At 44.9% G+C, this 14,015-nt stretch overlaps 1 protein-coding gene across 3 annotated transcripts in view; it reads right to left on the bottom strand.

Moving 5' to 3' along the window:
- Positions 1-14,015, bottom strand: part of APMAP (adipocyte plasma membrane associated protein) — a 36,117-nt gene that overhangs the window by 21,846 nt on the left and 256 nt on the right. For 2 of the 3 annotated variants that reach the window (XM_032419544.1, XM_032419542.1), the window contains exon 2: positions 2,266-2,382. In XM_032419544.1, the coding sequence (XP_032275435.1) occupies positions 2,266-2,382 (117 nt within the window). Of the gene's footprint in view, positions 1-2,265; positions 2,383-11,317; positions 11,423-14,015 lie in introns of all 3 variants that reach the window. The other variant, XM_032419543.1, reaches the window with a different exon arrangement.

Consider the following 14,015-nt stretch of genomic DNA (forward strand, 5'->3'; position numbering starts at 1 on the left):
GTTATTAAGTTAATAAAGTTATTAGATAGGTAACCTACCTAATAAAACTAGGAGTTTTATTTCCAAAGGAAGAGAGCAGGGCTGCAACCTGCATACTTTGGTGAGAGAAGCCTGGGTTATGGAGATGGACACAGCTGGGTTCGAATTCTGACCTTGGAAAGGTCAGCCCTCCCAAGATGCATATGAAGACTGAACAACACAAACATGTACAGCCCAGGGATAGAGGACAGCACACCTGATACTCAGCCACCCCCTTCTGTCCAGTCCTTGACCTTGCCTAATTCCCTATACAAGGGAAGTCCTCAAGAAATACTTGTAGCATCAACCTAATCAGTACTTCATGCACCATCCCTGCCAACAAACAGCCTGACTATCATCTCAATAGGGAGGCAAGAAGAAAACTTATATGAGAAAATGCAAAGAACAGGCAAGAAAAGGCCCTGACTTCTGCAGCCTGAGCAGCAGGAGCATCAAGGAAGAACGGCCTCAGGAAGGCCAGCCAGGCCACGTGGACCCTTGTTAAAGCCCGTGAACTCATAAACTCTTATCAACTCCCTGTTAACTCCCAAGTCCTGCTAACTCATATTAAGTCCCATTAACTCCATGTATCAAATGTATCCTGAAAGAACTGACCAACATCCTCCAGAAATCAGGATGTCATGTATGTCCTACCTACCACAGTCCACCAGTCTTCCAAACAAGGAAGAAAGAAGGCTGCCTTGCATGGCAGGTTTTTGACAAAGCCCTGCAACCTTCCCAGTGACTGCTCCCTAGAACTGAAATCAACTGCATAAGAATCCATTCTGGAGGGGTCTGCACCCATCTTTATTTTTCTCTGTGACATCCTGGCCATTGCTAAGTGTGGTCTCAGCCCTCCCGGGAAGTCATGTACACCAGAGGCAGACTCTCTGAGGCACTTCCGTCAGCCGTCCTCCCACCCGGCCAGTTGGCCTGATCCTGTTCCCCACCGCACCAGCTGGTGGAGAGAACAGAGGTGCAGCAGAAGCTGGGAGCTCTGCTTTCCTGTCATTGTCAATACCCAACCACTTACTTGCTCCAGACAGTGCATTTCCCTTCCTTGCTCTTTTTGCTCTGAACAGAGTTTGAAAGAAGCCCTTTTTGCTGTTGTCATTAGCCAACTAGATTATCCAGAAAGCCCCAGGTCAGTTTCTATTTGGGGTGGGTTGAGCCACATCCTTCTACATGTTGACAGGGGTTAGCAAGAGAGAACCCGTATCCCCCACAATGTGTCCTGGGAGCCTCCCCCAAGACAGGACACCCACTATGCCCTTGGGCCTAGCTCGGGCCAGAAAGACACACGGAAGGGTCCACCGACACATCAGGAATTAGAAGCCAACACTGTCATGGGTCTAGAATGCCCAGGCCTTCACCCAATCTCAATGTTATGCAAGCTAATTATGTTTTAACAGCACCTTGTACCTTTACTAATTCTAAATCCAACAACAAAAAGTTGTTCTTGTATACAAATGTCAATCTAAGGTCAGAACTGTGTCCTCTTGTATCTTTGTATTCAGCTGGGTACCTACCTTAAGCATTCTAGATGCTGAATACATTCTCAGTGAATTGAGTCCAATATAAACTTGAGCCTAAAGTTTTTAAACTTACTTAAAATAAACTTCCAAAAGCTTCACCTCTCTAGAAAGTTTCAAGAGGAAAGGGGAATTTACTTATCAAACCGGATTGCACAACCCTTTTGGCATAAGCTCAACATCGATGTCATAAATCATCACACCATTAAGAGCCTGGCTCTGCATTACTATAATTACAAACGTGAATATATTTCACAGAATCCCTAGGTATACACTATTTTTTTCAAGTTATAATGGACTGCATTCCTCATAGATGCCCACCAATGAGAGGTAACTTAGGAAAAGCAGAATACTAATTACAAGGCTTTTGAAAAATCAGTACTTATAAAATTTAAACAAGGTAACTTAAACTTAACCTTTGTGTATGCTCTTGCCACTTCAAATGAATTCAGGTTAATTAACACATAAGCTTCTCTTATTTGGGGTTTTTCTGGGTTTTATATGTGGTTTGTACAGTTTTGTTTTTGAAACCATATCATCAACAATACCATTCACATATGGTGTAACATCTGATTCCACACAAAATTCAGGCACTAAAGAAATCACAAATCTCTCTCCCTCTATCCTTTCAGATCAAACTGGTTTGTTACCCTAGACGCTATCCCACCCCACCCTTGCCTAGCAAGCCCTCCCAAGAATGGCCATGACAGCTCACCTGAGAGGCTGTGGGTCGATGGGAGAATCCAGCAGCAGCATGGCCCCAAGCAGAGGAACAGTGAGGGAGACGGCCAGCATCACGAAGGTCACTCGGAACACGCGGCCACTAAAGGAGCTGCGAGAGATGAAATGTAGAAAGGCCATCAGCAGAGGCTCAGTGGGGACAAGCTCAGCTGGTCTCAAAGCCTGTCAAGCCAGAGCAGGCCTCTAGCCTGGTGTCACCGTGAGACCACTGACCTCTGTGGCTTGTGATGAAACTTTAGGACGGTTTGCTACAATTGCCAAACATGCCTCTGTTCTTTTTTTTAATCTTCCAGCTGCGTGGGAAACACTTATCAGTTATTTGCCAGACAGTTCGATAAGCTGTACCTTCAACCCTCTAGCGGAGTCTCAAAGAGGGCAAATCAAAGAATTGATAAACACAAAAATGGAAGAAAAGAGGTGCAATGAAGTAATGCAAACACACTTGTCTACAGAGAAAACGTGTTTTCCAAAAGCCACTATTTCCCGGTACTTGGATTCAAAGCAGCAACACTCAGTACTGTGGGTCCCTAAGATTCACAGCTTTGGTAGATAAAAGAGACAGAGACAAATTCATGAAGCAAAGAGAACAAAAAACAACCTCCTGAGCATCCAATTCTCCAATCATTTTGCCAATCACACCACACCTTCAAGAATTCAAAGCAAATCCCAGCTCTCCACCTGGTAGAGGTCTGACAGATACTGACAGTTACTTACAAAGAATCTATACAATCACAATTCCAAGTCACCACTACTAAAGCCTTGGGAAGATCTAAAAGCTGCCTTGGGAATCTTGTGTGATGTTTTTGGACAAATGACCAATGGTAACTAAAATATCTCTCAAACAATCCTCACATACACCATTACTCATCTGGTAAACAAGCACATTTAGCCTCTTGCTACTTCACAGGATCATTATTTGCTTTAAGTGCATTCAGATTTATTATACACTTACATCAAGATTAACTCTAAGCAAATAAAATCATGAGCTCCTAAGGTGGAGAATCTTTTTCTATCCAAAAAAAAAAAGTTGACTTAAAGAAAAAATATCAAGACTCACACTTAACAAATACTTCATTGAAGGGCAGTGTTTTGTTTGACTTTTGACAGGCCAGTCTTCCGCTGTATAAACCTGATTCCAGGTACAGTACATAAATGTGGGGGCCTAAGGGCCAGTCCTAACTTTCCCAACAGCCAGCTATGCCACTTCAGGCAGGTTTCTTCACACGAAGCCCATGGGCTCCCCACTATGAAACAGGGCTTTGTAACCTCAAAGTCCTGCCCAATTTGAACATGCATGATTTTAATAAATGAATATGGCAGAAAATGAAGCATCTGTTTCTACTGGGTTGAAATAAAAGGTAAGGGGAAAGAAAAAGAGGAGGAGGGAGAAGATTCTCCCCTAGTGCCCCCACAAAGGAGCGCAGTCCTGCCGACACCTTGATTTCAGCACAGTGAGAACTGTCCGGGACTGCTGACAGAACTGCAAGTTCATCCAATGGTGTTGTTTAAGCCATGAAGTATGTGGTCACTTGCCATGGCAGCCATGGAAAACTAAGGCAGTTTTCTAATTAAACTATTTTTGTGGCCTGGAAGTGGGGTGCTGGTGCAACAAATACCTCAACACGTGGAAGTGGCTTTGGAATCAAGCAGCAGGCAGAGGAAGGAAAAACGCTGAGAAGCAGGACAGAAAATCTTGTCCAGATCTCCTTAAACAGACTTAGTAGGAAAACGGATGTTAAAGACTCTGCTAGCAAGGGCTCAGAAGGCAGTGAGGAGCATGGTAGAGAAAACGTACATCATCTCAGGGGATGCCGAAATCGTTGCGAACAGACAGACACTGAAGGTGCCGTGGTAAGGGCTCTGAAGGGTGTCAGGAACAGGTTATTGGAAACTGGAGGAGAGCAGATCCTTATTATACTGTGTCCTGCAGCAATGTGGAAAGCAGAACTTGTATATGATGAACCAGGATGCCGAGCTAAGGCCCTTTCCAAGCAGAGTGGAAGGTGCAGCCTGGTTTCTTCTTCTCCTTTCTCTTCCAGAGCAGGATAGCATAGGGAGCAGCAGTGAGCACTTCCTTTTGCCTTTGACACTTCCCCCTTTGGTAATGAGAACCCTATTCTGTGTCTGTCTACCTTCTAATAATCTTCCAAAAACGAATTTTGTTCCTAACTTCCTTCTCTTCACTCACACAGGGCTCAGAGCCCAAACTCTACCCAGGCAAAACGCCAGGTCACCAGTCTTTCCCTCTTCTGCTACCTGGGAAAGGAGGTGGTCCATCCCACAGACCCGGCTGTGAGAGGCCAAGGGTGCCCAGGCTCCTGGAAGGGGATCGGCAGCCAGGAAGGGAAAATTCAGGCCAACCTCTACCTCCCAGCCCTGTCTCCAAACTCCAGGGCCACAGAGTCTTCTAATGCGACTGACCGATGCCAGTCAAGGGTGCAAGAGCACAGTGCATGAAAATGCACATATGACATAGATCAGCTATGAACCCGACATGAGAGCAGGCTGATGCAACCTGCTGAGAGGTCTGCAGCAGGGGAAGGAGTAAGGGCCATAAAAAGAGGAATAATAAAGACAGTGACAATAAGAACATGCCATGCAACGTGCTTTATGTGGGTAGCTAGCTAGGTGGAACTAGGTCTCTCTCTAGTTTCCGAAGAGAAAAGTGGTCAGAGAAAGACAAGTGGGCCCGCTGCCCACTGCCAGAACTGGAAGAGCACAACGGAGGGCCAGGTCTGGCTCTAAGGCCGCAGTCACCATTACCACCACCACCTGCCAGGGACAAACGGACAGGGAGAGGGTGCCCAGACCTAGAGCCCTCAGAGCCGGGGTTGGAAAAACTCGGCACACCTTGATCATGACATTATTCTGGACATTTTGTATACGTGGGATCATACAATATGTGACCGCCACGAATGGCTCCTTTCACTCAACATATGTTTTGAGGATCATCCAGGCTGCAGTACGTATCAGTACGTCATTCCTTTTCACAGCTCAATACCATTCCATTGTGAGTATATACAGGCATACCTCATTTTACTGGGCTTCACAGACACTGCATATTTTTTTTTTTTTTTTACAATTTGAAGGCTCAAGACTTCAGTGGAGGAGGTAATTGCTGATGTGGTGGAAACAGCAAGAGAACTAGAATCAGAAGTGGAGCCTGAAGATGTGGCTGAGTTGCTGCAACCTCGTGATAAAACTTTCACAGATTAAGAGTTACTTCTTATAGATGAGCCAAGAAAGTGATTTCTTGAGATGGGATCTACTCCTGGTGAAGAGGCTGTGAAGATTCTTGGAATGACAACAGAAGAATGAGAATAGCACATAAACTTAGTTGATAAAGCAGTGGCAGATTTTGAGGGGATTGATTACAATTTTGAAAGAAGTTCTATCAATGCTATCAGCAGCATCACCTGCTACAGAGAAACTGCTTGTGAAAGGAAGAACCAATCGATATGTCAAATTTGTCTTACTTTAAGAAACTGCCACATCGGGCGCCTGGGTGGCTCAGTTGGTTAAGCGACTGCCTTCGGCTCAGGTCATGATCCTGGAGTCCCTGGATCGAGTCCCGCATCGGGCTCCCGCTCGGCAGGGAGCCTGCTTCTCCCTCTGACCCTCCCCCATCTCATGTGCTCTCTCTCTCTGTCTCAAATAAATAAATAAAATCTTTAAAAAAAAAAAAAAAAAAAAGAAACTGCCACAGCCACCCTAGCCTTCAGCAACCACCACCTGATCATTCAGCAGCCACCAACATCGAGGCAAGACCAGCAGAAAGATGATTACTTGCTGAAAACTCAGATGATGGTTAGCATTTTTAGACAATAAAGTATTTTTAACTTAACGTAAAGGTATGTACATTGTTTTTCTAGACATAATGCTATTGTACACTTAACAGATTACAGTATAGTATAAACACAACTTTTCTATGCACTGGGAAACCAAAAACTTCATCTGACTCATATTATTGAGATAAAACTGGTCTGAAACTGAACACACAATTTCTCAGAGGTATGCCTGTATCACAATTGGTTTATCCACTCATCCACTGACAGACATTCGGGTGAGAAGGGGAAATAAGGAGTTGATGCAGTTTTGGAATATAGGTGAGGTTCAGAGGGGTGCAGTCCAGACCCGACAACCAAGAAAGAATTTTTGAGGTGTCTTCGGTGCAAAATGGTGGTTTATTAAAGCACGGGGACAGGACCTGTGGGCAGAAAGAGCTGCTGCCCCGTGGTCTTGAGGAGTGGCTGATTATATACTCAGGAGTTGGGGAGGTGAGGACAAAAGGGGTGTCCAGAAGGACTGTCATATGCTAAAGACTCTCAGGGTACTGGAGGCCTGGTTATTGTCAAGCCAAGGTTGTTTTTTCCTCTAATGAGGCACTAACATGAAGACAGTTGGGAGTTTCCTGGAGGAATGTTACATTCCTCCTATCACACATCCTTGTCAATGGGCTTCAGGTTCAAAAGAAATTTAATTTTATTTACATTTCCTTCCGCCTCAGCCTCCCTTAATTTTATGGAGGGGAGGGTGATGTTAGGGCTTCAGGAAACTGAGTTATGGGTTTCTTGGAAGTTAGGCTATTGATAAGAAAGCTTCTTCCTTGAAAATCACTAGGACATCTGTAAACTGAGGGAGACTCCTGTCCTGCAGGACTGTGATCTCTATCAGTTCACCATCTGTTTTTCCTTTAGGGCAGCCAGGAGTGTCTGAGGAATGTCACATATATCCCAAAGGGGGGGGTGGGGGGGTGTAGGGTACCAGGTTCTGCTTTGTCCTCAGCTTGCCTTCTGTTCCCTCATCAGAGTGATTACTTAATAGGTACAAGATGTTTTTATGGGGTGATGAAAAGGTTTTGAAACTAGAAAGTGTTGCCCAACACTAAATATCACTAAACTGTATACACTCTAAAGCAGTTGATTTTATGTTATGTGAATTTCACCTCAATTTTTAAAAATGTTTAACAATGATGAAAATGTTCTAAACTTAGATTGTGGTGATTCTTCCAAACTTTGTGAATATACTGAAAACCACTGAACTGGACATTTTAAAATGGGTGAATTTTATGGTATGTGAATTTTACTTTGTTAAAAAAAAAAGTCAATGACCCAACTGCCACTCTGAGGCTGGGACACTCAAGTGATTTCAAGTGGCCTAAAGTCTTTTAACACAATAGAAATAACAAAGTATATGGTAAAGCAGGGCTGTTTACAAGTACAATTGACAGAAATGGCTGATTGTGTGGTTCTTTTAAAAGCAGAATCCCAAGAGAGACAAATGCAAAGGTGCATGGTGCGGCTGCATTGCACACATCATTCGGGTAAGGTCCAACAAGGAAGTCCATGTCCTTGAAAGGGGGCTGATGTAATCACCCTTCCCCCAGCCCAGCAGAGGTGCAGTCCCTTAGGGGAAACTGCATTGTAAAATCTTTCACCAGTGAGCTGTTCTTAACAAAGGTGGTGACACTCTGGCCAAAGTGCTACTTTACCTTTTCCTTACCTAACACATCCTTCTCATTTGTCTAAGGCTCCTATACTGTAAACTCTCCTATACCACACTGTAGCTTACATTTTTTTAAATCTTAATTTAGTAATCCAACTCACAGATTGTGACACCCTGCTTGAATATCTGGCTACCCTTTCACACAACAGCAAAAGGCTCACTGATCCCCAGAAGAAAAAGTCCAGCCAGGACTGAAAGCGGGTGCTTCCAGCTAGAAAGGCAGCCAGAAATTGGGAGCCAATCCTTGCCAGAGTTCTAGTGAATGCCCTCTTACAATCCAGTCTAAAAAGCTGAAGAAAAATTCAGAGGCCATCCAGGCAGTGCTCCCAAAGTTGGCCAGTCCCTGGACTGTCTACACCAGATGACTGGGGCAACTTTAAACAAGGCCCAGGAATTCTGATTGTGCAGGCCAGTGTGGGCCTGGGGACCCTTTTTCTCGTGCTCCCCAGTTGCTCCCGATGTGCTAGATACCCCCAACCTCATCCAACTCCCCACCCGGTGGCAGATGTCCGTCATCCCCCTGGCTGATCATGAGACACAGCCTCTACTGGAAAGTTCTGTGCTCAAGTTTTACAAACAAGCACTTAAACTCCTTGAGCAGTGGTGTCCAAGAGAACTCTCGGCAACGACAGAACGCAGCAACCACTAGCTGTGTGTGGCAGCTGAGCACCTGGAATGGGGCTAGCACGTTATCTAAATGAGCCAAAGATGGCCACTGTGTATTGGCCCTACGTTATTTATTTCTTCACTGCAGGCTAAGACCCATTAGCTCAAAAGGCCCACCGGCACCAAACTCAAACTTTTACATACCTGGTTATCTTAAAAATAGCCAAACAGGCAAATTTTTAGCCATTTAGAGTCTGCCTGCTTTGCATACTCTGTAAACCTCGCCACCAGCAGTTACCCATTGATAAGACAGGGCCTGGAACTTTTAAGGCCCTGAGCTGCTGCCGCTGCTGCCCCTGGAGCTCTCTGACCCAGAGACTCACCTAGATAGAGGAGGCCCCTCTCCTCCCGCCCTCACTCCCCTCCCCTTCTGGACTGTGCCCCGGCTCCTGCCATGAGAGACTGCTCCCACATGCCAACCTGTCCAAGTGTCGCCCAATAAAGCTCATGTGTGCCACTGCCACCTCATAGTCATTTTTTTCCTTGATCAGCCCCCAAATCCCTCAAACTCCCTACACAGTGCAAATGAGGAACTGAATTTTTAATATTAGTCCAATTAATTTAAATAGCTACATAGGGCAAATGGCTAGCACATCAGACAGCACAGCTTCGGCTCATTTAATATTCCTTCACACACAGCATTTAATAATCAACTACACACATGTGCCAGGTACTATCCAAGGCCCTGAGAGGACAGCAATAAATAGTTTCCTGCCCTCTGCATATTCTATTAAATAAGCAGATACCAGATAGTGACAAATACAATGAAGAAAAATACAGCAGGATCAGGATACAGGAGGAAGGGGAGGCTGGCCACACACACAGGGGTCAAAGCAGATGACCTCTGAACAGAGACTTCAGTGAAGGTGGGGAAAAAAATCAAATACCTGGGGCAGAGCAATGCAAGCAGAGGTAACACAGTAGGACTCAACAAGAACTCGGCATGAGTGAAGAATACATACTTTAAGGGGTTGTTTAACTTTAAGCCCCCATTCCCAAATCTTGGCCACAGAGACAGAATGGCCATGGCAGGCGGGCAGGCAGGCTGAGACACGGTGAGCAAGGGGAAGCTGCTGGAACAGGTCTGGCCCACAGCCAGGGGCAGATCCCACAGGCCCTGAAAGCCAGGGAAGTGCCGGCCAGTGTGCAGGGGGGGGATGTATATGAAGGCTACATTATAAAGCAGTTCCCTAATTCTTTTACTTGGGGGACGATGGCTGCTCAGGTCACCTCATGCAACACATTCTTTTTTTTTTTTTTTTTTTAAAGATTTTATTTATTTATTTGAGAGAGAGAGAATGAGAGACAGAGAGCATGAGAGGGAGGAGGGTCAGAGGGAGAAGCAGACTCCCTGCTGAGCAGGGAGCCCGATGCGGGACTCGATCCAGGGACTCCAGGATCATGACCTGAGCCGAAGGCAGTCGCTTAACCAACTGAGCCACCCAGGCGCCCCATGCAACACATTCTAAGAAAGACACTTTCCCTTTGCTTGCACTGACTGGGCCCAGATGTGTGCCCTCGGGAGGAGCAAACCTTTGACCTCCCAGATGCATGCAATCACACCACCCTTCATGGGCAAAGCATCCCCAGTCCTGCAGGAGTCCCTCAGACTGTGGGGCTTGCAGAACTTTCCTGGTTGTCTCAGAGTTTGTCAAAATTCCCCATAAGATGTGGTGCCCAGAGCTCAAAGCAAAGCTCTAGTCTAAACCATAACTGTCACTCCACAAAAATGGCTTTAATTGCCATAACTGAAAAACAAGGAGATATCCCATAAAAATCTGGGTTTCCAGCTTCTCTTGAAGAAGCAGAGATTATGAAACCTGTGAAAAGGCTACAGGGCAGGTGCACAGGGCTTTCCACTCTTCAGACAGACACACACGCTCCTCTTCTCCTGGCCCCACATCTGCTCCAGATCTTACCACATCAGGATTTTATAAGAACTAAACCAAATGATGGATGCACGTGCAGTGCTAAGACCAGGGTCTGGAACAAGAAAAGTGCTCCATAAATGACAGGTAACAGGAGTGCTGCTCTCCTGGGGGCATCTGAGTCTGTGACTGTCTGGCAGTGGGACTTCTGCACCCAAGCTCTGGGCACATTTATTTTGGCCCAAGGTTCATTCCTGCAAACTCACAGTCACCTGTAATTCTGCCTTTCCTCCAGGTTTGCCCCCTGCCTCTGTACACCTGCCTCACGTTAACTTAAACAGAGGACACTCCATTTATCCCTATCCATTTTCACTGACAAAGTGCTGCACATTCCCATCATATTCTCTTTCCCAATCTGTGCTGACACATCCAGGAAGGCCAGCAACTTCCCTTCCAGATGCAGTTTGGGAAATCAACTTGTTTGCTCCAATCCCTTGGAAGAGCCCAAAGTGATGCTCACCTCCTTGAGGACATCTGCACCCTGAAATTTCCTACATTTCTAAGGCCAAGAGAGCAATCAGGTTGATACAACAGGAGTTGGCAATAACTGTTGGCTCAGCCATGTTTTGCAAAATCCTCTGTAACTTCACCAGGCAAACTAAAAGGTGTTCTCTACCCCCTTCTGCATATAGGACATCAGGGCCTTGAGTCATAGACTAATGACTCCATGAGATCAAAAACAACCTGTGATTTTGTGGAAAACTTATTAGCCACAGATCCATGGACCAGAGCCCCAGGTGTCAAGGTGACCCCTGAAACTTGAGAAAGTCAAATAGCAGTAAGCCCAGTCTTTAAGTGACTGCACCCTGAATTTGTTGGTTTCTCACATTCTTTTAAACTGGGGCTCCCTGACTGTAGATGTCTTCATTCATTTTAGCATTGAAAATAAGTTAGAAACAAGTTAAAAGAGCCATTTGAAACACACACCCAAGGGGAAGGATGAGAAGAAAATGCTGATTCCTGACTCCTCATGACCACAATTTTATGATGGCCCCATCTGTCTCTCCACCTTGCCTTCCTTACTCTTCAGTCCTAAAAAGGGAAAAGGAAAATGAATGTAGTAGAGATTCTTATTTAGCTTAAAATCCTTTAGAAGTTTATTGAAGAAGCAGCAGCTAAATTTTCAATATATTCACTCTTCAATCCTTAACAGTTACACAGAGACATTAAACAGCTATTCTCTCTTCCCAGACTGAACTATGTTCCAAAAGAGAAGGAATAGTATCAGTGTTACAATCCTTCTAATAGCTTTTGTAAAGCATTTGGAGAAGTTGATGCCAAATAATAATAATTATAAGTTTGCACTAGTATGTTAAAAGTGCATAGCCCATCTATATTCCACACTGAATAAAAGGACTTAATGACCACATTCCCCATTATAGCTTAAATACAGAAATTCAAGAGCTTTGGCATAAAACCTTATTTCCAAAGCATAATTTTAAAAATATTTCTCAATCGCTGTCCAGCTGCCAATGCTATCCTTATTCATTCATTTCTGCTTCTCTTTTGTCTCCATTACTCTAACTTTATATAAACCACTTCACTCACACAGACCTCAGTGACCTCAGCAGTCAAACAGAGCTAACAACACATTTCATGTCAAGAGTCAGGGGACTAGCTAAGGTATCACTGGGTGTCCCTTCCACTAAAATCTACTGTCCTACTTCTGTTCTCTTGACTGAATAACATATCATTCAAGGTCTTCTTTTTCCTGCTTAGCTCATCTAAAGTTTATTCTATAGTTGTCAGATTTCTACTTCCTTCAGATTCCTTTACTTCACCCACTATATACAATGCTTTCTGCCTTACAGTGAACCCTCAACTTTTAAGGTAAATCAAGAAGACAGTGAGGTACTGGAAATGATCACAAAAGAAATGAAAAATAGAACTGCATCAGAAAAATAAGAAAAACAACTACAAAGTTACAATAATAAATGTAGAAAAAGTGAAAATTCACTTTGAAAAAAGAGACCATTACAGATATATAGAAATGGGATCAAATACATAAGAAGAGAAAGAGAGAAACACGGGAAAATAAGAACAATGTTCATGGACAGGGAAGTCAAGAAAATGTCTTAAATACACACAGGTTTGTAAAAGGCACAGTGGAAAAGAACAGCAGCAGATGATGATTCTGTAATATCCAATTCATCCTGCCATTAAGTCAGAGATCCCACAGAGAAACTGAAAAACAGTGTAATTAAATCTGCCCGTCTGCTTTGCACTCAGGAGTGTCAGAGAAGACCAGCTGAGAGTTGGGCCCAACCAACAAGTGCCCTCAGGTGCTATATGCCCTGGTTTTCAACACACTGCCCCTCAAGGCAAACTCAGAGCCACCTGCTCTTTCACTTCCCATGTAGAAGTGTGTGAGAAAGCCTTGTTTTCGTGGTTTCTGTAGTAAAGCACTGCCAGTCCTTGCATGTCCATTCTAAAGGGCTCCTCAGTGATCAGCAGACCATGACTTCACAATATCCACAATCACTTGTCCTGGTTTGCCCAGGCTTTGCACTGAAAGTCCTATGTCCTTGGAAACCTCTGAGTTTATTCAGCATATTACTGACCTTTCCACCAGCCCCAGGAGTCAAATATTACCAAAATCTCTTCTCTGCAAATTGCCTTTCTAAAACCAAAACACTCCTCTCTGCTACAGCCCTCCGTCAAGTGTGGTCCTCTGATTATCATCAGTGAATATCCAGTCTGTTCCCACAAAAACTAGCCCTCATTATGTACCACACCCCTAGGCACACCGATAAATACTTCCAATATTTCTATCAACTTATAAGTCAATCAGTTCCACAACTTTGAGGTTGGTCTGCACGGGGCCTCTTGGTTCTCCCTAAAAATTCACAGTTAGGTGACTCAGGAGACAAAATTAAAGAGAGAAGTTTAAGTATTATATTTTTTTAAATGTATGTTTAAGGATCCTGCTTCAGTTTTTAGCTAACAAAACAAAGTATACGTAAATTCTGTAAGGTTCAGAGAAGCGAAGGCCAAAAATCAGATTTTTTTATTAGGTAGGCATCAACTAGTTTCCTAGGCTTCTCCGTCCCAATCAGGAAAAATGTGCAAGCCTAAATTCTCACAAAAGTTGATTAACAATGTCACTTCTGTTCTCTACTTTTTCCTGAAAACCACAATGAAACTGACCACACAGCGAGAGGTGGGAAGGTGCAGAAGAGCAGGTGCAGAGAGGCCAGCTCTTCGGGGGAACACGAGGCGCGACCCGAGCATGCTTTCGGACTTCCTTTCAGGACAGTGAGAGCGGGGGACTGGGAAGACCTAGGACCGTGGCGAGGTGGCAAGGTGATCCTCCCTCGGGGGATCGGGTACGCCAGCAGGAAGGAAAGGGGGGAGGGGACGAGGGAGCTGGGAAGGGCGAGAAAGCAACAGCTCTCTAAGCTGGGGAAGGAGTGAGGGGCAGAAAGGGGCAGATGCGGAGCGAGGCGGTCTCGGGACGCCAAGAGCCAGGGAACAATGCTGAAATTGGGCGCAGGGTGCACCCAAGCCTCAAGGACCTGGCAGGTGCATCCGCTTGGTCGGAGCCTGTTTCCTCCCCTATAAAATGAGTTTTGCCTGGGGAATTAAATGGGATGGCGCCTGCAGCGCGCTTGGCAACGCATTTACC

This window comes from Phoca vitulina, unplaced genomic scaffold (genome assembly GCF_004348235.1).
Source record: "Phoca vitulina isolate PV1807 unplaced genomic scaffold, GSC_HSeal_1.0 scaffold22, whole genome shotgun sequence".
NCBI classification, from domain to species: domain Eukaryota; kingdom Metazoa; phylum Chordata; class Mammalia; order Carnivora; family Phocidae; genus Phoca; species Phoca vitulina.